This window comes from Sorex araneus, chromosome 2 (assembly GCF_027595985.1).
Source record: "Sorex araneus isolate mSorAra2 chromosome 2, mSorAra2.pri, whole genome shotgun sequence".
Classification (NCBI taxonomy): Eukaryota; Metazoa; Chordata; class Mammalia; order Eulipotyphla; family Soricidae; genus Sorex; species Sorex araneus.
In genome coordinates this window covers 40,769,615-40,797,444 of record NC_073303.1, presented here as the reverse complement: position 1 = coordinate 40,797,444, position 27,830 = coordinate 40,769,615, and the positions used below count along the sequence as shown (strand labels likewise).

General features: G+C 41.1%; 1 protein-coding gene across 1 annotated transcript in view; it reads right to left on the bottom strand.

Annotated features, from left to right (window-relative positions):
- Positions 1 to 27,830, bottom strand: part of CEP192 (centrosomal protein 192) — an 86,575-nt gene that overhangs the window by 38,378 nt on the left and 20,367 nt on the right. Inside the window, exons 10-21 of the mRNA XM_055127300.1 lie at positions 21,786 to 22,020; positions 21,078 to 21,221; positions 19,015 to 19,079; positions 18,028 to 18,237; positions 15,662 to 15,788; positions 15,222 to 15,251; positions 13,449 to 13,579; positions 11,674 to 12,496; positions 11,455 to 11,581; positions 9,423 to 9,570; positions 2,838 to 3,756; positions 1,268 to 1,416 (exon numbers count right to left, since the gene is read on the bottom strand). Coding sequence (XP_054983275.1) covers positions 1,268 to 1,416; positions 2,838 to 3,756; positions 9,423 to 9,570; positions 11,455 to 11,581; positions 11,674 to 12,496; positions 13,449 to 13,579; positions 15,222 to 15,251; positions 15,662 to 15,788; positions 18,028 to 18,237; positions 19,015 to 19,079; positions 21,078 to 21,221; positions 21,786 to 22,020 — 3,108 coding nt within the window. The remainder of the gene's footprint in view (positions 1 to 1,267; positions 1,417 to 2,837; positions 3,757 to 9,422; positions 9,571 to 11,454; positions 11,582 to 11,673; positions 12,497 to 13,448; positions 13,580 to 15,221; positions 15,252 to 15,661; positions 15,789 to 18,027; positions 18,238 to 19,014; positions 19,080 to 21,077; positions 21,222 to 21,785; positions 22,021 to 27,830) is intronic.

The window sequence follows — 27,830 nt, the reverse complement described above, 5'->3', positions numbered from 1 at the left end:
CCTTTGACTTCACTCCCAGAGGTGATCAGATTTCCTGCAAACCCCTAGAAAGGGCTCCAATTCCATCTCTTTCCAACCTAAATCTTCTCCTTCGCTCACCTGCTTTTCATCTAATCTTGGGAGCAGAGAGGAAAGGTTAGAAGAGAGGGAGAACAGGATTTTATTTTGCCAGGTAAATAAGATCATTATTGTAACTATTATAGGAACTCAAATTTCTTCATTGAGGTGCAAACAGTCTCAGGCCAGGAGCTGCCGCCCATACTTCCTTGCTCCCCACTCATGAAGCTCATAGGGTCACACAATTAGGAAAGGAGACTTACTGAGTACAGAATTTCAGTCTGTGTAAATCAACTCAGAAACTTGGACAGCAACAGTTAGTGCTAAAATTGTCACCCAGGTTGTTTTTGTTTTTTTTTTAAAGATTGTATAAGAATAAAATCAGATACATAAGTCAAAAAGACACCACTAAAATAAAAGAGAGAGACAGAAGATCCATGCATGCCACAGAGGCAGGCTGGGGTGGGCGGAAGGGAATTAGGACACTAGTGGTGGAAAATGTACATTGGTGACGTGATGGGTGTTGGAACATTGTATGACTAAAACCCAATCATGAACAACTTTGCAATTGTGTATTTCATGGTGATCCAATTTTAAAAAGAAGGATTCCACTTAATAAACAAAGCACAGGTCTCCAAGATAGCTTTTTCTGTTTTTGTTTGTTTCTATAAATAATAGTAACTTATATTCAATCATGTATACAAAACTGAACAGGCAATCCAAAAAACTCATGATTTTCTGTGATTTAAATAGTAGCACTAAAGCATATTTACTTGATATTATAACAATGAAATATAGTGATTAAAAGAAACATTGACTTTTCACCTCTTACATTCAAAGAACAACAAAAGGGAAACCAGGAAAAAGGTGCCTTTTTTTTTTCTGATGTTACACAAGATATAAAGAAACCTGGGGGGTCGAGGGGGATATGCCCCAGCATGAAAGGAAGTGCTAGAAAAAGGGGGAAAAAAACTAAGTAAGCATCAGTGAAATAGTTATGGGGTATAGGGCACTCAATGTGCACTCTACCAACCAATTTGATCCCCACCATTACATATGGTCCCCTGAGCACTGCCAGGAGTGATTCCTGAGCACAGAGCTAGGAATAAGCCCTGAGCACTGCCAAGTGTGGCCCAAAGCAAAACAAAAGAAATAAGAAATTAAAAGCTAAGTCAGAGGGAAAAGAGGTTAAAAAAAAAAAAAAGCTTACCTTTTCATTATTAATACTAACACTGAGAACCCCAATGCTGACCTGCAGCCAGCGGTCAGTGGGATTCAGTAAACTGAGGATTGTCTGTGAAGCAATGCCAAGACAGCATGCATGAGGAAACTTCAATTCTTCAGGCACTCTAACTTTCCCTGGATAAAAATAAAACACAACCAAAATAAGAGTTGTATCAAACACCCAACTATAAGCACAGGAAGCTAAAAGGAACTTTCTGATCATCTATTTAGATAGAGGTATACTTGTTTACAAAGAAACTTAAATATGATGCTAGAATACATGAAGAGCATGCATAAAATTCTAAACAGAACATTATTTTAAAAGTTATTATATGATCTTTGAGTTTTATATATTATCAAATATTTCGTGTTATACTAGAAATTATATGTATATCATATGAGAATATTTTGTCTGTTCGTCTTTGAGCACAGAATTATTTATCTGGTTTGGGGGCCTCACCTCGCAGTGTTCAGGGCTCACCACTGGCTCTACGCTCAGGGATTAGGGATCACTCCTTGTTGGTTTGGGGGACCTTATCAGGTACCAAAATTGAACCCACATCAGTCACCGGCAAGGGAAATGCCTATCTGTTGTACTATTGCTCCAGCCCATAGAACTATTTATGAATTTAAGAGAAATAGATACCAAGTGGTAATTTAATTCTATCTTGATATCTTTTTCTCGTAAATTGCTGCATTGGGTATCATTTTTATGATAATTAGCTGAAGTTTTAGTTTAGGGTTTTTAAAAAATATTTTATTGAATATCCGTCAGAAAGCATGGCACTGTCATCCTGTTGCTCATCGATTTGCTCGAGCGGGCACCAGTAACGTCTCCATTGTGAGACTTGTTACTGTTTTTGGCATATCAAATACTCCATGGGTAGCTTGCCAGACTCTGCCGTTCGGACAGGATATTCTTGGTAGCTTGCCAGGCTCTCCGAAAGGTACAGAAGAATTGAACCTGGATCGGACGCGTGCAAGGTAAATGCCCTACCAGCTGTGCTATAGCTCCAGTCCATCCATGAGAAAGACCACTACAAATCTGTTCATGATTGGGTTTCAGTCAATGATCCAACACCCATTTCCTTGAGTAGAAAAAGGGCAGAAGATGGCACCAGGAGTGATTTGCACAGCAACCAATCAGACACCTTCCCATGTATAGGAGAGGAAGCAGGACATTTGTCACACACTCAAAACCCAAGTTCCTAGAAACTGGAAGGAAATTGGAAGGGAAAGGACTTCTGTAGAAAGCTGAACTAAGCTGGCCACCTGCTGGTCTTTCAACCCATCCCAGGGCAGAGTATTCACCTGTGTATATTTTCCTATTTTTCTAAGGTCACTTCAGGGAACTATATGGCAGCCTGTATCTGAAAATTCAGGACAGAGGAAAAAACATATAAGGAACTCAAAGCAACTAGTATCTCATAACTCCTTGGAGCTAGTTTTGCAGTCCCATTTCTGAAAATTCCAAACTTTTTTTTTTTTAAACAGAAGGACCAGAGGAAACTGTTACCAGTAAGCAATAACAGAAAGAAAAAAGAAAAGTGTCTTACCAAACTCTGACATCCCTTCTGAATCCCAGCGTTCAACAGCATAATTTGCACCAACAGACTGAACAGGCAAATGGTTTGCTGTATTTAGGAGATTCTGATCTAAGGTATTAGAATATAAATCATACACAGAGGAGGACCCCAGGAGTCCAGAGCTGCCATTTTGTCCAAGACAGATCCCCAGGGCTACCGAGCTGTGCACCTGCTCCGCTGCGACGGGCGGGTAGGGGCAGCTTCCCAGCAATCCACAGACAGCACTGCTGCTGGCGTGGCACAGAGGCAGAGCAGCGTTTCCAGTGGGAGGGACTGCACCCAAGTACTTCAGGGCGAAAGGAAGCGTGGGGACAGGATGCTGAGTGCGAAGCGCAGGGACCTCAGTGGGCACACCCTGCCTCTGAGGTACAGCATCCGGCCCCGCTGTGCTGAGCAGAGAGGGACAGTGGCTCGCAGGGGCCGTGGCACGAAGAGTCTGGCCACTTGCGGAACTGTGGGCAGCTGATGGGTCTTCACATGTTATTTTGGGCCCTTCCTCCACAGACACTGGCAGTGATGGAGTCGGGTGTGCTGGCCCTGACCCTGCAGGGTGGCCGAGGCCGGCTCTACTCTGGACCACTTGGTTGACCTCTTCACTGGGGTCAGAGGTCACACCCACAGCAACCAGCTCAGAGTTGGCTCCACTTTCCAAGGTGAGGGTTTTCCCCACTCTCAAGGCAGGTTTCAGAGCTTCAGACTGGCTCCTCAGGAGAGGAGAGGCACCCACTTTGTCCGCATCCTCGTTCTGGAGAGGCAGGGCTAAGGCTCCTTGTCCTCCACCTGGAAATGAAACTTCATCTCTGAATTTTTCCGCACGCTGTTCCTCCAATGGGACTGGACCAGCTCGAATACATGTGGTGCTCAATTCACTGGTGATGTTACTCCGAGTCTTAATAAAGAAATTAAAAAATAACATTTTTAAAGTAATCCATAGTTCAACAGAGCATTGCAAATTCAAATAACACTGATATCATCTCAACAAACATAAAGAAATGTACGTGGTATTAACACACACACAAACACACAAAATCAGTTTACACAAAGAAAAGCAGTTTTGTAGCTGTGAAACAAGAATCAGTTAGAAAACTTAATCATTTTTTTTCTTTTGTGGACAGAGCGTTTGAGGCTACACTGAGCAGTGCGAATGGGTGACTCTTGGCTCTATGACCAGAAGTGACCTCCTGGAAGTAATCAGGAGACCACACATGGCACCGAGGAGCAAAGCAGGGTTGTCTTCAAGGCAAGCACCTTACCTCTGGAACTCTCTCTCCTGCCCCTTAGTAAGTAATATTATGTGGAAGCTAAAGGAGGTGTAAGCCAATATATCTCTCTGAAAAATGTACATCGATAAAAGACCAAAGGTAAGTAATTTTGTGTAAAATTTAAAGGATTTGGGGAAGACAAACTGATGGTTAAAAAAAAAAAATGGAATTAGGAGAACCGGAGCGGCCACACACACGAAATGGTTCCTCTGTTCCTTAAAGACTATGATCCTGGAGGGCTACTAATCACTTCTGGCACCCAGCAGCTTCTTACAGAAATGCACCTAGACCGTGAACTGAGCTGCAACCCCAGGCCACCCAGGGAGGGGGAAGGTTTTTTTCTCTCTTGGCCTCTTCTTTCTATGGGAGAGGCAGTGGCAGCGGCGCCCACGTGGCGACTGCCATCTTCCAGACCCCACTAACTAGAGGTAGGAGATTGCAGTGATGTGGTGCGCAGGAGATCTTGGGAAGGGGGAGGTGTTACCGACGTGCTCCCTGCTCAGACGAGAACTGGAGCGGCCACACACATGAAACGGCTCCTCTGCCCCTTAAAGACTATGATCCTGGAGGTCTAACCACTTTTGGCACCCAGCGGCTTCTTACAGAAATGCACCTAGACTGTGAACTGAGCTACAACCCCAGGCGCCCAGGGAGGGGAAAGGTTTTTCTCTCTCAGCCTTGTCGTTCAGTGACTTCTGGAAGAAATCTCTCTGGACTTAATTGCTAAAATATCAGAAATCCAAAACCGCGCAGCTGCAGTTCACACTCAGCAACAGAAAACAAATTATCAAATGATGCCTTTCAGCAGGTTTGATTGTTGGGGGAAAATTCTAAATAATAATAGTCCTCTGTTGAAATATTGAATGTACTCAAAGTATAGAGAGAATAAAGTGATGATCATAGCCACTCAGGTGGGGGGGGGTGTGGGAGTGGGGTATATTGGGGTTCTTGGTGGTGGAACATGTGCACTGGTGAAGGGATGGGGGTTTGATCATTATATGACTGAGACTTAAGCCTGAAAGCTTTGTAACTTTTTTCACGGTGATTCAATACAATAAAAATTTTAAAAAATGGAATTAAATTGATTTAAAAAAGAAAAGAAAATGATGGGGAACAGAAGAACTTTCATATGATACTGACATGTTAGGAATCGAAAAAAAGCTGTCCACTAACTCTCCCACCCACTGTCCATACCATTGCAGATGCACTGAAAAAGGCAAATTTTAGATGTACCTTTGTCTAGTTAATGGTTTTCTGCTCTACATTAAAAAAAAAAATAGTAGCTCTAGGCTTCTAAAACTTTTGCTACTCATAACCCTTTTCTTTTTTTTTTTTTTTTTTTTTTTGCTTTTTGGGTCACACTTGGCGATGCACAGAGGTCACAGGGGTCACTCCTGGCTCATGCAGTCAGGAATTACTCCTGGTAGTGCTCAGGGGACAATATGGGATGCTGGGAATCAAACCCGGGTCGGCCGCATGCAAGGCAAACGACCAACCTGCTGCACTATCACTCCAGCCCCTCATGACTCCTTTTCATCTAAAAAAGTTCTTACATAACCCCAGGCATACAGGTGTAACATCACAAAGAAATCTATTTTGGGGGCCAGAATGAGTACAGCAGGTACGATGCTTGTCTTGCATGTGACTGACCAGACATGGGTTTGATCCCTGGCATCCTGTATGGTCCTCTGAGCTCCCCACGAGTGATCCCTGAGTGCAGAACCAGGAGTAAGTCTGGAGCACCACTGGGTGTGACCCCCCCCCAAAAAAAGAAATCTAATTTAAAACAAATTTTAAGATTTTTCAATGCCCCCACAGTTATCAACTGCATACCCATAGTTCATGAAGTCTAGAGAGAGAGTTTAATAGGCTGAGCACATGTTTTGTATGCAGGAGGACCAGGTTCACCATCAAGTTCCTAAGCACTCCTGGAAGCACCCGAGACTGCTGGGTATGGCCCAAAAACAGAAACAAAAAAAAAAGAAAAGCAGGTAGGCGCTGAGCAATATGGATGTATTCATTTCTTTATAAAATATATTTAAAAAATATAAATATATATAAATGGGCAGGAGCGATAGCACAGCAGGTAGAGCGTTTGCCTTGCACGCAGCCAAGCCGGGTCCGATTCCTCCATCCCTCTCAGAGCACAGCAAGCTACGGAGAGTATCCTGCCCACACGGCAGAGCCTGGCAAGCTACCCCTTGTGTATTAGATATGCCAAAAACAGTAACAAGTTTCACAATGGAGACATTACTGGTGCCCTACTTGAGCAGATCGATGAGCAAGGGGATGACAGTAATACAGTAAAATATATATACATGATACAAAGAAAGTATATATCATTTATATAATTCACCTTGGGGGTGATACTCCAGCTCTGTAGGGTGGAGCAGCTGGAATATACAAATCCAGAAGCACTGTTAACCCTTACTGATTATTCAGGGTAGTTGGTTTGGAAAGATTTCCTGGATCAAAGTTTTAGAAACAAAATATACTGAAAAACAAAACCCAAATTACCTGACAGTCACCAGTATTAATGTAACAACAACAGAACGTATGTACTGAGTTGTGACTTATTGGTGGCAGCCCTGTCCTCACAAACACACACCTCATGCTTTCTCCTTACAGATGAAAAAAAAAAATGCTGGGGGAGTTTATAAGGTGTAGAAAGAGAAAAGATCATCACCACTATACTAATAATACAAGGACCCAGTATCTAACCACATCATCAAAATACAGCTTTCATTAAAAGGGGGGTGATGGTTTGTTCAACAGGATATCCTATATTAAGAACTTAGTGGTTATATAGCTGTAAATTCTAAGTCATAAAAAAATGTTAAACTTAAAAAACAAGCATATAGATTTTTCTTTTTAAAATCTAGTGTTTCCTATATAAATCTCTCTGACCTACTTCTCTTTCGTCTCCACCACTACTGGATACCATTCGTTTGTCCTTGCTCCTCCGTCCTCCCAAAGAAGCTTAGGTTTACTGAGTTATTCCCACAACAGTGCTCTTGAGGCACACCCAATTCCATCAGGCACCAATAATCCTATATTGCTTTTCTTTTGGTTTAGCAATGTCCTTTTGTATTAACACAGGATGACAGTTGATGCTATGCTTTTGTAACATGGAGTTAATTGACTCCAAAATAATATTTACTCTTGGGAATCCATATTTACCTGACTTAAACCTCAGTTGCCCTTACTTCTTAACACCCTCCAAAAGCACAATCCCAGGAAGGCACAAGGATGGCAAGCCACAAGCTATCCTTCCATCGAAAAGGGACAAGCTAAGGGGCTGGAGCGATAGCATAGCGGGTAGGGCGTATGCCTTGCATGCGGCTGACCAGGGTTCGATTCCTAGAGTCCCATATGGTCCCCCAAGCACCGCCAGTAGCAATTCCTGAGTGCAGAGTGCCAGGACTAATCCCTGAACATCGCCAAGTGTGACCCAAAAACCAAAAAAAAAAAAAAGAAAGAAAAGGGACAAGCTAAGCACCATAAGTATAATAAATTAAGAGCACAATCATGGAACAAACCTTGTTATGACTCCAAAAAAAGTAACTGAATAAGGATCCTGCTGGGTTTAGGAAAGATTTAACCTGGCCTGAGAACTGTAGTCTGGGATATATAGCGAGATATATAGTCCCCAGAAAGAGCCAATTTGATATAAGCTTAATATATCTCTTACTGTGTTTATAAAAAATGACTAGAAATGTTAGTAAGAAGTAAATTTACTATGATTGATTAAATGGATTGTTTAAATGGATTACTAGCTGAGGAAAGGAGAAAGCAATATGTTCAAGATGGGATCCCACTCTTGAACAGATCTCCTTATCTTATAATCTAGAGTGCTGAACACAAGGATGAGATTTTTGTTCTTGTGTTAATCTCCTAGAACTTCCCCTGAAGGAGTGGCTTTACATCTTTCTGTTGTTATGATAATGTTCAACCCCATCTATGGTTATGCACCTCTACCCTTCATGACTGCTATATTACTATGCTGTAAGGAGTGAGGAGAGAGAGATCTAACTATGCTGGGGAAGAAATAACTATGTTGTAGAGAGAAGCAGGAGAATGAAGCTGTAAGAGAGAAGAGAGAAATAAACGGACCCTGATTACCAACCAGCCTGTTCCTCCATACCCTAATTCCTCTGACCTTTGTCTGTCACTGTGGGTCAGCCAGAACAGTTATCAGCCACCGAATGCTCGTGTCCCACGCGCCCATGCTCTTTGAACTCACATACTACCACCATTCTCAGTCCCAGCCCACACTGTCTCTCGCCTGACCCATGATAGCAGCACCTTGTCATATCATCCTGATTCTAATGTGTCTCCACCGCACTTCATGCTTCCTCTCCTTACTGCTACTGGAATGCACCCTCAGAACACAGACACAGGGGCCAGAGAGACAACACAGCAGCAAGGCATTTGCCTTGCACACAGCTGCACCCCAAATGGTCACCTGAAACCCAATGGGAGTGATTGCAGAGCACAGAGCCAGGAATAAGCCCTGAGCACTACAGGGTGTGACCCAAAAAAGCAAGCAAAAAAGAACACCAACACAGCATGTCAGTGTTCCCAGTTTCAGTCTGCAAACTACTCAGCGTTCTAACTACATTTCTTCACTTTTCTATGTACACAACTCTTGCAATCCCTCATATGCAATCTCTATGCATTGTGTATTTTACAGTTCTGGGCTTTCCCCACTGGTTTCTAAGTTATCCTGCAAATTAAGGCTCCTACATAACCTCTCATAAAGCATTGCTGACCCATCACCACTCAAGTCAATTTTCGAATTACCACCCCAGGTAATTTTTAATTACCTCCTTCTGAATCCTCACAGCAAGTCCTAGTCTCATGCACTCCATTACAGTGTATTCGCACCTGTCACCCACCACAATGAGAACTACTATGGAGCAGATAATTAAATGTCTGTGCCTCTATGCCTACACACACAAACATACACACTTTAAAGGTAAAATCAACAGGGCCAGAGAGAAAGTCCAGCAGGTAGTTCACTTGCCTTGTACGTGGCCAAGCCAGGTTCAATCCCCAGCACCTCATCCCTAAGCACCACCAGGAGTGATTCCCGAGTACACAGCCTGAAGTAATCCCTGAGTACAGTCAGGTGTGGCCCCAAAAAACCAAACCACCCTCTACCACCCCCCCCCCGAAAATAGGGGGTAAAAAGCAACTGAAATTATATTCAGGCCTGAATATCAGTCTGAGCCCAACACAGTTATCATTGACAACTGGCAGTTTTGCTAGAAAATACCAAAGTGTTGCCCACCTTGTGGTCCTCGAGGCCCAGGGGTGTGGCTGTGTCGGGTGACGCGCTCTCCCACTCAGACCTGTAGGTCAGGCACAATGAGGGGCACAGTTCACTCTCACGGGCAGAGCTCTGAGGAGCAGCTGAATCGAAAGACTCCAAGGCACACCTGAAAGAAAGAACAGCTGGTGATGGAGCGTCTCATTCCTGACATCACCTGCACCAAGGAAACGGCACTGCTGCTTGCTGCCTGACTCCAACCCTGCTCGTCTCCATCAGGCTCTGCTGTAGTTATCACACACAACTCGGCCATGGATTCATGTTTTAGCCCTTAGTATCTAAAATCATAAAGTATATTTCTACTGAGTGAAGCACATCTGGGTGGCCAAGCATAAAAAATAATGAGACGTTCATGAGCAGATCCTATTTATATGTAAGATATGTGCCTTGGGGGGGGGGCTGGAGCAATAGCACAGAGGATAAGGCGTTTGCCTTGCACGCAGCTGACCCTGGTTCGATTCCCAGCATCCCATATGGTCCCCTGAGCACCGCCAGGAGTAATTCCTGAGTGCAGAGCCAGGAGTAACCCCTGTGCATCGCCGGGTGTGATCCAAAAAGCAAAAAAAAAAAAAAAAAAGATATGTGCCTTGGTATGAAAACATAGCAATGTTAACGATACATTCACTAAAACTTTATTAAACATTTGATTAAAAAATATAAAAAGGCAACCAGCAAGCTTCCTGCACTTGGGTCAGACTGAAAATCTGAACACAGATCAGATCAAAGCCAGTCAAGGCAAACAGAAACAGGTCAGTGATGTGTAAGCCAGTTACTCTTAGGGTTACCCGACACCCAACAGGCAAAGGATTAACCCTCTTCCAGCTCTCACTGATCTCTCCCTAATCTCTCAAGCTCTCTGTCTCCTTCCTATTTCTCTAAATTATTTTGCTTCAAAAAGTAATCTTCAGGGGGTGAAGAAACAGTGCAGCAGGCAGGATGCTTTTCTTGCATGTGGCTGACCCAGGTTTGATCCCTGGCACCCCTTGTGGTTCCCAAGCACTACCAGGAATAATTCTTGAGTGCAGAGCTGGGAGTAACCCCTGAGCATCACCAGGTATGGCCCAAAACAACAACAACAACAAAAACAAAAACAAAAGACCTCTTAAGGGTAGCCATATATCCAAAACACAGATTCAATAAAACTGAAAACATGAGACCTAAGCAGCAACCACTGAAATTGTGTAATGTGCCTGTCAAGCTGACAGAAGCAGAGTGGGGACTACGGTGGGGAGGGAATCTGGGAAGGCTGGTGGAGGGACTGGTATTGAATTATACTGGTATTGAATTAGAGCAGAGCCTGATGGTATTTGTATGCCTGAAAGTCAACTATCAGTAACTTTAGCTCTTTAATAAAAATTTTAAAGAATAAAATAATTTAAAAACAAATTATTTTTGCAAAAGAGCCTTAACATAATCTTATTCCTGACCTGATAATTTCACTTTTAGATATTTTACACAATCAATAATCAAAACACAGAATTTTAGTGGCCATCTCAGTATCATTAAAATGGCAGAAAACTAAGTTTCCAGCAGGAGTATCAAATAGACCAAGACTGATCTATTATGCAGTCTGTAACATTACTAATATTCCTTTCAAAAAGAAAACATATGATTTATAAGAGGGGGAAATAAAATCAAGCAATCTACAAAAATGCACCCAGGGGGCTGGAGCAATAGTACAGCTCGTAGGGTGTTTGCCTTGCACCCGGCTGACCCAGGTTCGATTCTCAGCATCCCATATGGTCCCCCGAGCACTGCCAGGAATAATTCCTGAGTGCAGAGCCAGGAGTAACCCCTGTGCATTGCCGGATGTGACCCAAAAAGAAAAAAAAAAAAAAAAAGCACCCAAAAATGTCTGAAATTTATGAAACAATTATCATGGTTCCCTTTAATAGCTCCAACTATAGATGATTTTCTTCATTTTCCTCTTAATTTTCCTACACTGAGCATGTAACTATTTTAATATTTTTTAAAAGGGGTGGTAATCACCTACCCTGGTAAACTTGTTCCAGAAATCTCACTTGGAGAAGAATGACTCAGTGGTAAAGCGGAAGGTCTGAAGCTGTCCAGTTCATCCTCTGAGATGCACACACCATGCGTGGAAGAGTTGTTCTTCAAGTCTATGAGAAATGTGCATTTTCCAATGAGAAAAGAAAACACAATCATTATATTGCACAGGTTTGTGCATATGATCAATTCCTTTGATACTTACCAATAATTCTGGGTGAGGGTGTGGACTGTTTATCAAAAGCCACACGCTTTTCACTGTTGCTTATTTCACTGACATGCTCATTTTGCCGCTGCTCTTTTCCATTATTATTCTGAAACTCTTCACATAACCAGAGGGAAGCTATTCTGGCGCTTCTTTCTAATGAAGTACTACCAGAGGCTGGAACAGACACTGAGGTGGTAGCTTTTTCACCAGTACCAATAGATGGTAATCTGTGGTCAAGGAGCTGTGTCTTCCCGTCCACCTTCGTACTCTCCCTCTCACTTGTATCTGCATGACCTGAAGGTTCTACTGTTCTCACTGACTCCTGGCTCTTGCTCTGTTCACCTCCACCATGAGAAGTAGCTGCTGTGTTTTCTCCTGGTTGCCCTGAACTTACATCAGCAGCAACTAGGTGTGCTGAAGAAATCTCCTGCACAGACTGTTCTTTAGGCAAAGATAAGTCCCAAATACTGGATACACCAGCTCTTGAAAAGTTTTCCAATCCACCTTCATATCCACTAACTTCAGTCTTTTTAAGGTATTTCTCCATATCAAATACATTGGATCCATTGCTTTTTTCTAAATCATTAGGCAAGAAAGAAGACAAAGTAGACCAATCCTTTGGTTTATCATCTTCCTGAAAATGCTCCTCTCTGGGCTTATTTGAGAGTGCCTTAATCATGGCAGCAAACTGGAAAGGATCAGTGCTCACAGATGCATTTGCAATGGCTGAGGCAATGGTGCTTATCCTAAGTACAGAATCATCACCATCATCCAGCTTGCCTTTGCGTCCTTGGGGTTTGCTGCTTGTGAAGAAAGTGTCCTAGAAATTGAGAAAATATATAGCCGATAAGTTTACCTCAGTTCCACAGACACACACCTATCATCTGTAACTTATTTGCAAATGCTAAGAGTGAACACTAGTGGAACTGGGACTGATGAGCACTGGATGTGCTGCCAAGTGATGGGGGTGAGGGGCTCTGGGAAATGGAGTGCAGAGACCCTCGTGGCAGCTGAGCTCAGAGAGGAACTCTATGATGCCAATGATGATGACCATCTAAAGGGGGAAAAAAAAAAGAAATCAAATGATTTTCCAAGATGGGATCCAATGGCTCTGCAATTGATGCGACATCTTATTAAGCAATTTGCACTCCTACTTTTTAAACAAAGATGTAACCTCAGAATAACAGGTGCCTCTAACAGGTTTGCCTCAGACAAAACTGTAGAGCAATGTCTTTCTCAGAGGAAAAGAACGCATTTTGAGATATGCTGAGAGAAGGGAGTGAGAAAAGCCAGCTGCTGGCTATGCTCTCTTCCTTGACCTGGGCTGTCCGTGGTGCCCAAGCTCTGACAAGTCACTGATTGTAAATTTGTTTTATAAACTCTGTATGCTTCTTATGCATTTATGCATTAATAAGGGTGTTTTGTTTTGTTTTGCCCGGGGGGGGGGGGGGCGCGCACTCACACCAGGCCATGCTCAGGGTTTACTCTTGGTTCTGTGCTCAGGCATCACTTCTGGTGGGCTCAGGGGAACAAATGTGGTGCCAGGGATTTGAACCTGAGTCGGCTGTGTGTAAGGCAAGCACCGTACTTACTGTACTATTGCTCCAGCCCCTAATAAAGGTATCTTTAAAAGAAATCTTGTACTTGAAATAAAACCAGGAAAAAAGTTATGTATTTTTCACATTACCTTATCTTGACCATAATGAGAACTATAGTTTTACTTTTCCTTCATAAAGTAAGCCTTCATAAGCCTTCATAAAGGCTAAAAATACCTCTGTTTTCCCTTTCTGGGTAGTCAATGTCACATCATTTTCATCCACTTGAGAATCAGTCTCCAGATCTTCAGCCTGAAGTGTAACTGATCCTTCACTTGGCTGGGACCTGGGTCGTTCATGTGCATCTCCTATAGAAAAAATGGAATATTGAACTGAAGTCTCTATGCTCTCAGTGGTGTTCAACCTTTTCTCACATGTGAAACAGAAATGATTTGTGCACAGAACAGTGGGCTGGTCACTGACAACCACTGCAGCACTGACCTGTGAAATGAGAACGAGCAGCATAATTAACTGTCAGGGAAGAAGTCCTTAGATCCTAAATATCAGTCATCTTTGGAACTGCTTAAATGGGCACTAAGACCAAAGACCAAAGCAATGTTGATTTGGCTCAATTCCAGAAATCAAAACACTGAAAAAAGACTGGATTTCAGTATCTTCCCTTACAAATACTGACATTTAAAATTTTTGGCTCTCAGGGCCAGGGAGATAGCACAACAGGTAGGAGTGCATACCTTGTAGGCAGGAGTCTCTGAGTTTGATTCCTGACATAACAAAGCCCCCCAAAGGACCACCAGGTGTTGCCCTGATGGCTCTAGTTCCCTGGCCTCTACTTGGGAATGCACCACCATAGCACCCACCCCGCCCCCCTCGCCACACACACACAAGACTGAGCTTTAAGATTTTAACAAATTCGACACTGAACCTCTCTACAATAATAGAAAATTAGCTAACCATCTATATGGAACCTCTGTAAACAAATTCCCTTTAAGTGATTGGAATTATTAGAATATTTAAATTATTTTAAGTATCAGAATAAATATCCTTTAAAAGTCCAGAGCATATGGCTGCTCTCCATATGCTTGGGCTAAGCCTTAACCACGAGTGAATTCAAAGAAAACCCAGGTACACAGAACATGTGACTGAAAACTCCAGGTTCAGCAGAATAGGCAATGGGTGACCTCCCCCAACCTCCCCTTATTTCTGGCAACTTGGCAGTCAAACCCAGAAGCCACTTCTGGCTGGCACCAGATAATCTCATCAATGGCCATGATCCAGAGACTCATTATAAATCTCTTGAAAGAGAACATAAAATGACACACCATAGCCAAGCCATTGGATCCAGTGCCAGGCTGTTTCATTTGGGGCAACCAAAGGTCGGGGAGGACTGTGAGGCCCCTCCCCACCCCAAGGGACCCAGCCCTTGCCCAAGGGACTCAGCCCCCTCAGCCAAAAACCTCCAGAACTCAAGTGCCACCATGCTCACAGCCACTCTCCACACGCTCAGGCCAAGCCTCACCCATGAGTGAACCTATTCCTGGACCAAGAGGCCGCAAATCGTCTCATATCTCACACCACTAATATTCCAAGAGTAGTGCACCACATTTGATGGGGTTTAAACTAGAAGGCAACCAATCTTAGAAACATATTTTTACAGATACATATGCACACGAGGCTCAACCTTTAACAACATGTTAGTATTAGTAATCTCTTATAGAAGGGCTTAATAGCCCCTGGATAAAATACAACAATCTTCACACACTTTCCTCTACGGAAACTTTCTTGGATCATTTTCAGCAGTTTATTCATAACAAACAATACAAAATATATTGTTTCACTTCTGCTTTGGGGCAGGGGTTGGGGTTCTGGATGGAAACATCCAAAATCTGGTGGTGGGAAGGTGTAATGGTGGTGGGACTGGTGTTTGAATATTAAAAGTAATCAAATACTGTGAACTACTTTATAAAAAAAAAAGTCTGGAGCACATCTTACCTGACTTCATATGATCTGTATCACCAGGCACTGTAATAGCAAAAAGTAGGTAAATGTTTCTGATCATTGAAAAACACTGATTAAGAGTTTAATTTTAAAGATTTGGTGGTAAAAATCTGTCATATTTAGATTATCATAGTCTTCTTTAATTAAAAGTTTAAGTAAGAAACACCTTTATAACTCATTAACTCAGTAATTAGGCCAAAGCTAACCTGCCAACTATCTGTATGAACTTTCATTTTCTTTGGTTTCTATGGAAGGACTTAGGTAGGTTTTGGTTAATTCATTCCCACTTTAGACTGAAAAGGCAAGGCAGAGTAATATAAAAATTAAATTAAAAAAAAAAAAAAGCATGCTTCATTGTACTCATAAAGCACATACTCACCCAGCCACTAACTTACAGTTTGAAAACAGAAATGAGAAAAGCAAGTCTCCATTACCTGAGATTTGCTCCTGGTCAAATGGACTTGTTTCTTTTTCCAACTCACTTCCAGGTAGATCCGATTTTCTTATTAAAGCCACAGGCTCTTTCATCTCTGGTGATGTAATGAAATAACCAAACGATGGCTACAAATCAAACATATGCATTATTTCTTTAGTATGCAAATCTTAACAAACCTAAATTTAATAGCTCCAACAAAATCATTCTGTTCTTTCCACTTGACCTTAAATTACCAGAGATAAAAAAAAAATCCAGGCAGAGCCTTTTATTTCCTTCTTTCTATCTTTGATCTTCAGAACTAATATTGTCAATGTTGCTTGTACTAAGAAATCCAAATTAAAACAAACCCGATATGATGCTTCCTTCCTCTAATCCTTGAAGGCCTAGAAAATCAGGGCCTATTAATCATCAGTGACATGTTGGTGAGAAAATAAAAAAACTTTTCTGCCCTCACGGAACTTACAACATGTAAATATTTTTGTTTTTTGAATATTTAAAAAAATATTTTCAATACATGCTTGAAAATCTTTATGAAGATTAGTATGTCACTACTGACTTAAGACAATAGATTCAGAAAGACTTTGGAAATTGTTAAAGGTTAACAGATGCCTATTTGCTTATCTTAAATTTTTTTCATATAGAAAATCTTAATCTGTTAACTTGAACAAAAGTAGTATTCCACACCTATCACCAAAACAGAAATTCTGGCTATATACCCTTTTTTCATGGTTTCGTTTCAGAGTTAAGCTTTTAAAAGTAAATTGTGAATTCCAACACTCTAATTGCGATTTAAAATTACTGAGTTCTAGTTTGAATACCCACTCCCCCCATGAACCATAACTCACTCCCTATTACTGGGATCTGATCATAAGTTCATTGACTCCACCTCCAAAATAAACCTTGGTTTTTCTGTTTCATCCTGTTTTCTGAAAGCTCTACCTACTCCCCCAATGCCTTGATGCTTCACTGACTAGCACCCCGATGCCTGAGGCCTCCAGTGACCTCCTCTCTTACCTAGAAAGGCATCTGAGCACCACGGTCAGGTTTATTCCAATTCTTCTGAGAGAAACAAGGGCCCTACAAGGCCCCCTTACAATCTGGCCCACTCATACTTCAAGTCCACCTACCCCTCATACCCCACCCTCACCACCTGTAGTTTGAAAAGCCCACTTTCTCTTCCTGAGACCTTTCCTAATACAGCACCCCCTGCAGGGAACGGGCTTCCTCTAGATCTTTTGGTGTCCGCCCTTCCTCATTATTTAGGACCTAACTCAGTCTAATTACCCTGACAGCACCCTGACCACCACCACAAAAATAGCCAGGAGACAGTCCAGCAGTTGGGATGCATGCGCCCAATCTGGGTTTGATCCCAGCACCACCACAATTCCCCCCACGCATGGTGGTGTATAGTCCTAGAGGCTCTCAAATATTATCACACATGGCCCTGAGGCCTCTGAGAGTCTCTGGAGTGGTCCTGGTGGTTGCCAGCACTGAACAGCACCACATACCTTAGGCCGTAGCACTCAACCTACAATCCAGCTGCCCAGGTATCATTAGGAATGACCCCACGGCTCCTTAAACACCATTTGGAAAACCCCCTATCCATGCCAAAATTTAAAAAAAAAAAAGGCTCCTTCTCACACTATCCTTCATATTATACACCACTACTGGTTAGTTTTTAATTCTTACATCTATTACATTACATTCAGCTGAAACACTCTACATTTCACAAGTTTTAAAATGGGTTTAAAAAATGAATCTTTCCCACAAGTAATGATGTAACAGTAGCAACAAGCCAGCCTTGAATGCTACCTTAGACTTATTCTAAATACATTATATGACTCATCAGACTTAACAGATCCCTGTAAGATAGGATCCCATTACAGAAATTGGAAAATCAAGCACTGTGGAGTCAAAGAATGAATTAGTCAGGGTGGAGAGAGAGCTCAACAAAGTAAGAGCTCCTTACTTTGTACGCAGGAGGCCCGGGTTTGATCCCGGGCATAGAATGGTTTTGAGCACAGCCAGGAGCAGCTCCTGAGTAATGAGCTAGAAGTAGCCCCCTCGCACTACCAAAGCAAGAGAGAAAGAGGGGGAGGGGGAGGAGAAGGGGGAGGGGAGAGAGAGAGAGAGAGAGAGAGAGAGAGAGAGAGAGAGAGAGAGAGAGAGAGAGAGAGAGCCCAAAAAGCAGGGCTAGAACTGGAGTCACTGACTGAATGCCTCCTAAACCTAAGCTTTCTTTGATTACTATTCTATTATCCCCCAGGTCTGCCTCAGCTTTAAAAGTTCTGTGCTTAGCAGAACTCTCATACCACTCAAAATAGCAAGGCTGGAGACTTTACTTCTGGCATATATCATACTTACTCTCTTCACATTGTATCCACCACCAAGACAACCAAGAGCTTCAGACCTTTGAGCAAAGAACTCTCCTAAAGATAGATGTAAATTACTGGAATCCTCATTGTCCATGTCTGATGTGCCAGGTGATTTCCTTAACAGGCCGTAATTGACTGAAGTTCCCCAGGATTTATCTCCTTGTACAAGCGATGTGTTCTGGGTATCTATATTTTCTTCCTAGGAAGAAAATTACTGTTTCATTTAAAAAAAATTTTTTTTAAAAATCTTTTAATGAATCAAGATGAGATAGTTACAGACTTACACACTTTTGTGCTTACGTTTCAGTCATACAATGATCAAGTACCCACCCCTCCACCAGTGCCCATTCTCCACCACCAGTGTTCCCAGTATCCATTCCACTCCTCCATACTGTTTCATTTCTTTCCCCCAATAAGTCTTCTTTCTATTCTAATATGCCACACAAAAAAATAAATAAAAACTTAAAGAAAATGTCAATTGTTTGAAAATTGGACACAAGTTTTGGACACATTCAAGTATAAGTATCAAATAACTGAAATCCAGAAGAAGAAAAATTTACTTGTGAATAATTGCATTATAAGATGAATTCTTTTAATATACTGTCTAATCATATCGCGAGTCTTAGTCAATCTGCAAAAGAAGTAAATTGCCAATAAAAACAAATATCATTACCTAATTTTAAAACATGATTAAAATCTCAAGTCTATTAAGGAAATTTTAAATAAATTAAAAATTTTCAGTATGTTATAATGTATAGACAAACAAGATATAATTCTAACTATATATCTATTCAGAAAAAAATTAATGTTTTGCCTACATTTCAAGAAACACAGGATTTGGGGAGGGGCGGGCAAAGCCAGGGATCAAACTTAGGGTCTCACAAATGCAAGGCAGGTGCTCTACCACTGAGCTACATATATATCCATCCCCAATATACTATGAGTCCTAAACTTCAGTGAATGTCAAGTTACAAACCTGGATAAACTGATGCTCTTTATTAAATTCTTCTTCATCATGTGCAATCAAATCCAAAGCTTCAGCTTAAAAACAGGATTTTTAAAAATTAGTAATATCCTAACACCTATTAAATACTAGCATAAAAACAAAACAGCTAGCTAAAATAATGAAATATTAAAATAACAAAATAAAAATCAGTATATAAAATCTCCTTTGACTATGCATCTGTACCACGTATATAAATCTGTGGTTGTCAAAATTCCATGCTGAGTGTTTTTTTTTTTGAAGTTATTTACTTGCTCTAGCTTATAAAAGGGACCGTATACAAGGCATATTTTTTCCTTTTTTGGAGGGTGGTCAGGGGAGGGGTTGGTTTGGGCCACACTTGGCAATGCTCAAGAATTTCAACTGGGACCACTGAACAGTCCACCATTTGGTAACAAGTCAGAAACACAGAAGTTTGCCCAGAACTGTTCACACTTAGAGAAGTCCCACCTACCCAAAACCACAAAAGCTGTCTGACAAAGATTAGCCCTCAAAGCTCCTATTGTGCACATCCACTCGCCTCACAAAATGAGTATCAGACCACTCATGTGGAGGTGGACACCTTCAGTCTCCAGCCACGCCATCAACCACAACAGGCGCTCCCAAGATCCCATCTCACTCATGCTCCCAGTCCTGCTTTCCTTTGACATCCTTTGTTACCTTCCATCAAACTTTTTAATAGTCCCCCAGCTTTTGGCATAACAAAAGAAACTCAGGCTAAAAAGAAAAACCTACTGAGGCTAGGGAGCTTGTACACCAGGTCAGGCGCTTGCATCCAGCCCACCCAGGTTCGATTCCCAGCATACCATGTGGTCCCCAAGCCCCACTAGGCATGATTACAGGGTGCAGAGCCAAGAATGTGCCCTGAGCACAGCCAGGTGTGGCATCAAACCCAAAACTATTTCTGTATTTTCTCCCTACTCAGTGGGAGAAAATATCTGAATATGATCTATCAGATAAGGGTCTAAAAGTCGATATATAGATCACTGAACATCTTCGTTCAATCTAGGATTCTCAGCACAAGGCTTAGCAGCACAGCAAAATCTTGACAGACTAAGGCTCAAAGTCATGTTCTATAGACCCAGTTTTCCTTTCACTGTCAGCGCATCTCTTTTGTTTGTTTGGGGGCAACACTGGCAGAGCTTAGGGCTTATTCTAGCTCTGAGCTCAGGGATCACTCCTGACAGGCTTGAGGGACCATACATGACAGCAGGGATCAAATCAGGGTTGGTCGTGCGCATGGCTTACCCAGTGTTCTAGCTCTCCAGACCTCTTCCATCAGTTATACCACATTTCATAGCTTTTACACCAAATGGATTGTTTTTTTATAATTGCCCACCTAGCACAGCATTTCTTTTCTTTTGGTTTTGGGATCATACTCAGTTGTACTCAAGGCTTGCTGGCTCTGTACTCTCGGATTATTGCTGGCAGGGGACAGGGGATCATATGCAGTGCCAAGGATCGAACAGAGCCACATGCAAGGTAAGTGCTATACTATCTTACCTGCTATACTATCTCTTCAGTCCCCATTTAGCATTTCTTTTGTTTTACACATAATTTTAAAACTGAGAAAGTAAGGAAAGTCACTTTGAATTGTGCAATATGGTGGTTCTAAAAAGATGGGCTGGGAGATGGTTCAAAGGACTGAGTTGCATATTTTTCACATGAGAGCCCCTAATCCATTCCTCTGCGCTGCACGGTCCCCAAGAACCAGTGGGAAGAACAACCCCCAAGCAATAAGCCAGAAGACCCCCCAAAGACCACCAAGTATGGTCTAAAATCACCCAAAATTTAAAAATTAAAATAAAAAATATCTAAAATTGTTTGTCTAACTCCCTGCTTAAGGAAAAGGCTCAATTCATTCTGCAATGGTAGCTCTAACTCAAGTCTTTATTCATATATAAATGAGCAAAGACCAAAGTATTATTTCTATAGTTCAGAGAAGATTTGACATAGTCAACAGATATATACTGGATAATCTTAGGACACCATGAGAAACAAAAAGTGTGAAATAAAGTAGAAGTCAATATACTTACAACCACATTGAAAATCTTCATTCATCTCATTAGTCTGAGTATTTAAATCTTGCTCATTATTGAAAGATGTATAATAGGCAAGATCAGTGACCCATTTACCCTCTTCATTTTGATAGACCACATTCTGTTTTTTCAGATCTGTTTCTAAAATTCCAAAAATATTTCATGAACACATGCAATTTTAAGAACAATACCCCTAATTTTAGTTAGCTGAGTTATTAATAGTACTAAAATCTGCCCCAAAACTAGACTGTAAACAGGAAAGACATTTTTCCAAAAGAAATTATCTCTCTGATGGCAGAGAAGCCAGTACTAATCATAATAAAAGTCACTAGTGGAAAAGAGGGAAAAAGAGAAAGAAAACTAGGCTTTGAAAGGCATATTTTCAGGTGATCTCTGAATAATGATATCATCTTTTAATCTTTAAAACATGTATCTATTCTAGGGGCTGGAGATAGTATAGTGTGCTTGCTTTGCACACTGCTGACCTGGGTTCAATCCCCAGCATCCCATCTGGTCCCCCAAGCACCTCAAGGGGAGATTCCTGAGTGCAGAGCCAGAAGTAACTCCTCAGCATCACTAATTGTGGTCCACCTCCCTGATCTATTTTAATAATGATTACATATCTATTTTAATAATGATTAGGCAAGTTCCATCTGGAAATACATTGTATTAAAAATACACAAATATTTTATATAGCTCACTTACGGTCATTACTCTTTTCAGTGGTCTCATTATGTTCACATATTTGCCTTTTACTAGCTGGTGACCAAAGAGTATCGGAGGAATTCATTCCATTGTCAGTAACAGGCTCTGAAGATGCCAAATCCATAGGTTTTTGAAGGGCGCCTTTAGAAGTCTTGGTGTCTAGACAACTATCCACTGGCAAGGCTATTTCTGAATTTGATGCCAAACTCTTATTATCATGAAGAGAGCCTTCCTCCTGTTTTAAATTGTAAATCAAATCATTATCACCACTACTGGTATGGATGCCATGACATAAATAAGATTCTCATTAGTAACCCGGGCAGACTTCAGAACAATTTCTCTTGAACTCCCCTTTAAAAATCAGTAACAGAGCAGCAATTACTTTATTTTTCATAACTCTTTCCAAAATCTCATGGGGAAAAAGTCATTTAGTTAGTATAAAATGATTACAATATAAACTCAATAATATTTGTTTTATTTTCCTAGATCAGTGCGTTTCAGTGCTGGCCTGTGGACTGATGACAGTATACAGAATGTCCTACCCATCCATAATGAAGCAAATGCCACTTAATTGCCAAGCCCCCATCAGTATAAAGATCAATATTTTATCTCTCTGAAGCCATGCTTCAGATAACTTCAGTCATCCACCAAATATTTTAGCAAAGAAACAGTAGCCCATTTCACATGAACAGTATTTGAATTAAATATCGTCTTTTCAAAAGTTAAAGAGGTTCCATTTTTTTTGTTTGTTTTGGGGCCATACCCAGCTGTGCTCAGGGATCACTCCTGGCAGACTGAGAGGACCATATAGGGCTGGGGAATCAAACTCGGGTCCACAATGTACAAGGCAAGCACCCTATCCATAGTACTACCTCTCCAAACCCCTGTTCTATTATTTTTGTTTACATCTCTCTTTCCAGTGGTTTACAAGTTTAGAATATTTTTAAAACAATAGCTTTCAGAACTAACAGAATACCCAGGGCTGGGTATTACATGTAGAAAATTTGCTTTGTGTGTGAGAAGCCCTGAGTTGAAATCCCTGGCACCACAAAAAGTTTTCACTTAACTAAAAACATAAAAAGAAATATATCAAGGCTAAGAAAACAGGACAGTAGATAAAAAGCTTGTCTTACATGCAACCCGAGTTTGATCCCCAGAACCCCATATGGTCCCCCAAGTCCTGCCAGTAGTGATCATTGAACACAGAGCCAGGAGTAATCCCTGAGCACAGTGACCCAAAAAATCAAAAATACTTTTTTTAATAACAAAAAAAAAAAAAAAGTAGGACTAGAGCGATAGCACAGTGGGTAGGGCATTTGCCTTGCATGCAGCCGACCTGGGTTCGATTCCCAGCATCCCATATGGTCCCCTGAGCACCGCCAGGAGTAATTCCTGAATGCATGAGCCAGTAGTAACCCCTGTGCATCGCTGGGTGTGACACCCCCCCAAAAAAAACATACAAAATATGTTACTGTAAATAATGGTTTTATTCTTCGCTTAGTTGTTTGTAAACTATTTCACAAACTATTTTTTATTTTTACCAGTTCACAAGTCTATAATAAATTTAATATTGATTTTAAATTTATACTAATTATAAATTTGGGCTGGAGCGATAGCACAGCGGTTGGGCGTTTGCCTTTCATGCAGCAGACCCGAGTTCGATTCCTCCGCCCCTCTCGGAGAGCCCGGCTACCGAGAGTATCAAGCCCTCGTGGCAGAGCCTGGCAAGCTACCCGTGTGTACTGGATATGCCAAAAACAGTAACAAGTCTCTCAATGAGAGACATTACTGGTGCCCGCTCGAACAAATCGATGAGCAACGGGATGACAGTGATAAATATACTAACAGTTCACAAGTTAAAAACTGCATTCTAGATTATAAATGAGCAAATACTAAGCAATTTACCAAAACCAAGTTCATAATGTGCTCACGGCAAAGATAAGCCAACAGACTGATACCAAAGTGCACCCAACATGTTGACATTACAAGGTATAAGAAAGGTCAGTTTAACATTTATAATAATCACTAAAAGTATAAGCCCAATAGTTTGACCAATCTTATAAATTGAAGTAACAACACATAAAAACTCAAATATTATTTTATTTTATTTTAAATAGGATTGAAACAGTAAATATTAAAAACATACTGAAGAAAACCAGTAACAGCTGCACCAGACACAGCAAATGAAGCCAGTATCTCAAAACCAAGCTCCCCAACAAACTCCCAAATGGTGCTTCTGATTCTTTCCTAGCATAGCAATCCCTGAAAGAGGGTTTAAGACCTAAAATACTCCTAAACATTCAGCTACAACCAATTATCTCAAGTCGTTACTAAGCCTGAATAGCTTTCTTTTCTGCTATAAGATGCGTTGACAAAGAAAGGCTCGTAGCGAGTACTTGCAGCCATGTCTCCAGACTGTGAACTAAGTTTTTGCACCACGCCGGCCAACGGGGGAAATATCTTTCTTCCTTGGTTTTTCTTCCCTCCGGGAGGAAGAGATGTAGTGTCCGCCATTTTATGGGACTTTTAAACAGGCTGTCTGGAGCACACATGGCTTAGAAGTTCCGTTAAGCCAAAAGGGAAAACTGATGGTGTCTGAGGAATATATCGCCTTCGTGTTAAATATAGCAAATCAGAAAATGGAAGAAAATAAGAGAATTGAAAGATTTTATACCTGCCTACAAAATGCTTTGAAAAGAGAAGCCAGTAGTAACTCACATCTCAAAGTGAAAAGCAAAGAGAATAACTCATTATATACTCATAAGAAAAAAAGAAAACCAGAAAAGGCATGTGACAAATGTGTTACTGAAGAAAATGATAATGACCTTGAAAATGATGAGGATGCTGGACTCAGTGTTAACATCTTCCCTGAAGATTACTAACATTTGGTTCTCAAGTGTCCTGGTAGACTGTTTCTAATGAGTATTACACAATTGCTCTTTATAAGAGTATTTTAGTTGCTGAATATATCAATCAGGAAAACAATATTTTCTCTATATTTTAGAGAAACTGTTCTTATTAAAATAAATGACTTTTTCGAAATAAATGTAAATGATTAAATGCCATTTCAGTCACATATTCATTGTAAGAATAAAATTATACTTTTTAGTGGAAAAAAAAAAAGGCTCATAGGCCACTTTTTTAAAGTCTAAATACCTAAAGGTGGTAGCTCTATCAAAAAATGAAAATGATGACTTTGAAGGAAGTTATAAGTTTAAATCCTAGTGCCACCCTGTTACCTGGACAGCATGCCAAAATTATTATAAAAATGATGAACTTTTTTTTTTTTTTTTTTGCTTTTTGGGTCACACTCGGCGATGCACAGGGGTCACTCAGGAATTACCACTGGCGGTGCTCAGGGGACCATATGCGACGCTGGGATCGAACCTGGGTTGGCTGCGTGCAAAGCAAACGCCCTACCCGATGTGCCATCGCTCCAGCCCCTAAAAATGATAAACTCTATCTCCACCTACTAGCACAAAGCCGGTACCTTAAAAATACCAGGTAGTGAACTCAGCATCGAATCCCAGAAGACAGCAGTTCGCCAGAGATTTCTCCGGACTCCACACTGAGCCAATTTCACCGAGACACCTCAGATGGAGCAGGTGTCCTTTCTCTGTCCACTCCAAATAAACACCTGGTGGGCACAAACTTCCAGAAGAAAAACCCAGGTACGCAGGGCCAGGGATTGAGGAATCCAAGCCACAGGGAGGTAGTGGGGATAGGTAACCCTCCCCTTGGGGATCCTGGCTTCACGCCCACGAATGGATCTCTGGGTGCCTTTAAAACTTAATAATGGCCTTGATTCAGACTCACAAATTAATCTCAGGATGGATTAGCTCCCTACAGAGATGTCTCCAGACCCCAGTCATTTACAATTTTAGAATCCCAGGAGTACATGGTCACAAAAGCAGCCACGTGACCTCTCATGATATTCATAATAAGCAATAGAAAATAAATTATCTAGCATTTGCCTGTGGCAGGCAGGCTTGAATGGTGGTGGGAAAATTCAAAATAATGGTGGTGGGAAGGTGTAATAGTGATGGAATTGATGTTGAAATATTGAATGTAATCAATCAATGTGAACAACCTTATGAAAATAAAATTTAAAAATAAAAGAAAGTACCAGTTAGCTTAAAAATTCAGATGTAAAAGTTCTACAAGAAAACACTGATAGTTTTGTGTTCTTCTGTGGGTAACAACTTCTACACTTAACACTCATAGAAGTTAAATTGTGTCTCTTGAAAAAACTGCCTGAGTCTAACCCAAAGAACCTGAGAAACCTTAGGAAAGAGGCCCTTTGCAGAAGCAGTAGTGAAGGATTTTAAGACGAACACATCCTGGGTCTGGGATGGGCCTTACCGCAATAAGCAGCAGAATCTTTATAAGGGAAGAGGAAGATTTCAGAAGTGGTAAAAACACAGGAAGGGAAGGTGATGTGAAGATGGAGCCTTAGATAGTCACTGGGAACTTCATCCAGTAGGTTCTGTGAGAGTCAATAACCAGGATTCTTATTTTACAGCTACCCAAGCATTTTTAACAACTGCCTATGACTTTCATGATGAGAAATGATCTCTGTATGAACTACAACACTAAGCATCATATCTTCAACTAAGAAATTTCCCAATCATTGTTTCTGTTGAAATGACTTGACCAAAATGCTTAGCAATTTAGTTCTTAATATTAAAAATATAATAAACATGCCAGAGCAATAGTACAGTCATAGGGAGCTTGCCCTGCAGGTAGCCAAACCAGGTACAATCTCTGGTATCCCATATATATATATTTTTTAATTTATTTTATTGAATCACCAAGTGGAAAGTTACAAAGTTCTCAGGCTTATATCTCAGTTACACAATGATCAAACACCCATCCCTTCACCAGTGCCCCTATTCCACCACCAATAAAAACAAAAACAAAACAGAAACAAAAGCAAAAACAAAAAAAAACAGTATACATCCCACCCCTCACCCCCCAACCCCCCTCCCCCGTGCGTGAGTGATAATTTCACTTCCTTTTCTCTTTACCTTGATTATATTCCAGATTTCAACACACAACTCACTATTGTTGTTAGAGTTTCAAAACAGACTCACTACTTTTGTTGGAATTTATCCCCCAAGAATACAGCTCTATTAACAAGGAAATATCCCTGAGCACCACCACGAATGATTACTGAGTGTAGAGCTAGGAGTAACCCCTGAGCACTGCAGGGTATGGCCCCTAAACCAAAAACTAAAATATAATAATATTCAATTATCACTAATTAGAGAAATAATTATTGTATTATAACAGAATGTAGTACTTATTCCCAAATTAAAATGGGCACAGACATGTTTAGAAAATTTTTTGTGAGTCATGGCGATGGACACTGGAGCAGATTAGACCTGACCTTGCAAAGCAGCCCAAAAACAAAGCCTCGCAAGAGGGAGTATCTGGGTAAAGTTGGCAAGAACTGGGTGTCAGCACAGGTACTTGACCTTGAGCCTCACTCAACCTCCTAGTCATATGTGCCAAAGACACAGAAACTGTTGTGTATGCTTAGCAGGTCATCCTAACCGCAGCATCTAGTCTCGATTGGGATTGGACCAGGGCCAAGGAGAGGTGATAGGCCAATAATGCTAAACTTCATGTGATTGGACATTCCTGTAAGCCAAGGCCCTCTGTGAAAACACGTGTGTACTTGGCAATACAGTGAACAGCCATCAGCTGCTCCTGGGGGTTGTTTCTCCACGAGCCGATCATCCTTTGCCCCACGTCTGCCCAGACCCGGTATACAACGTGTCTGGGCACGTTAGGGAAAAACTTTCCCCAACAATTTATTCTAAATTACTGCACTGTAATAAAACCAGTAAGATGCTATTTACCTTTTCTTTCTTGCTTAGCTACCTCTAGGCTGCTGAAAGCTGGAATTCTATTAATATAATTGTACAATGATCAATGGCTATACAAATGATCAATATGAAAAAAATTCTATCAACCCCAAATTCTGGTTAGCAACCAGGCTTTATACTCTACATAACTAGTTTCGGGTATGGTCCAAACCCT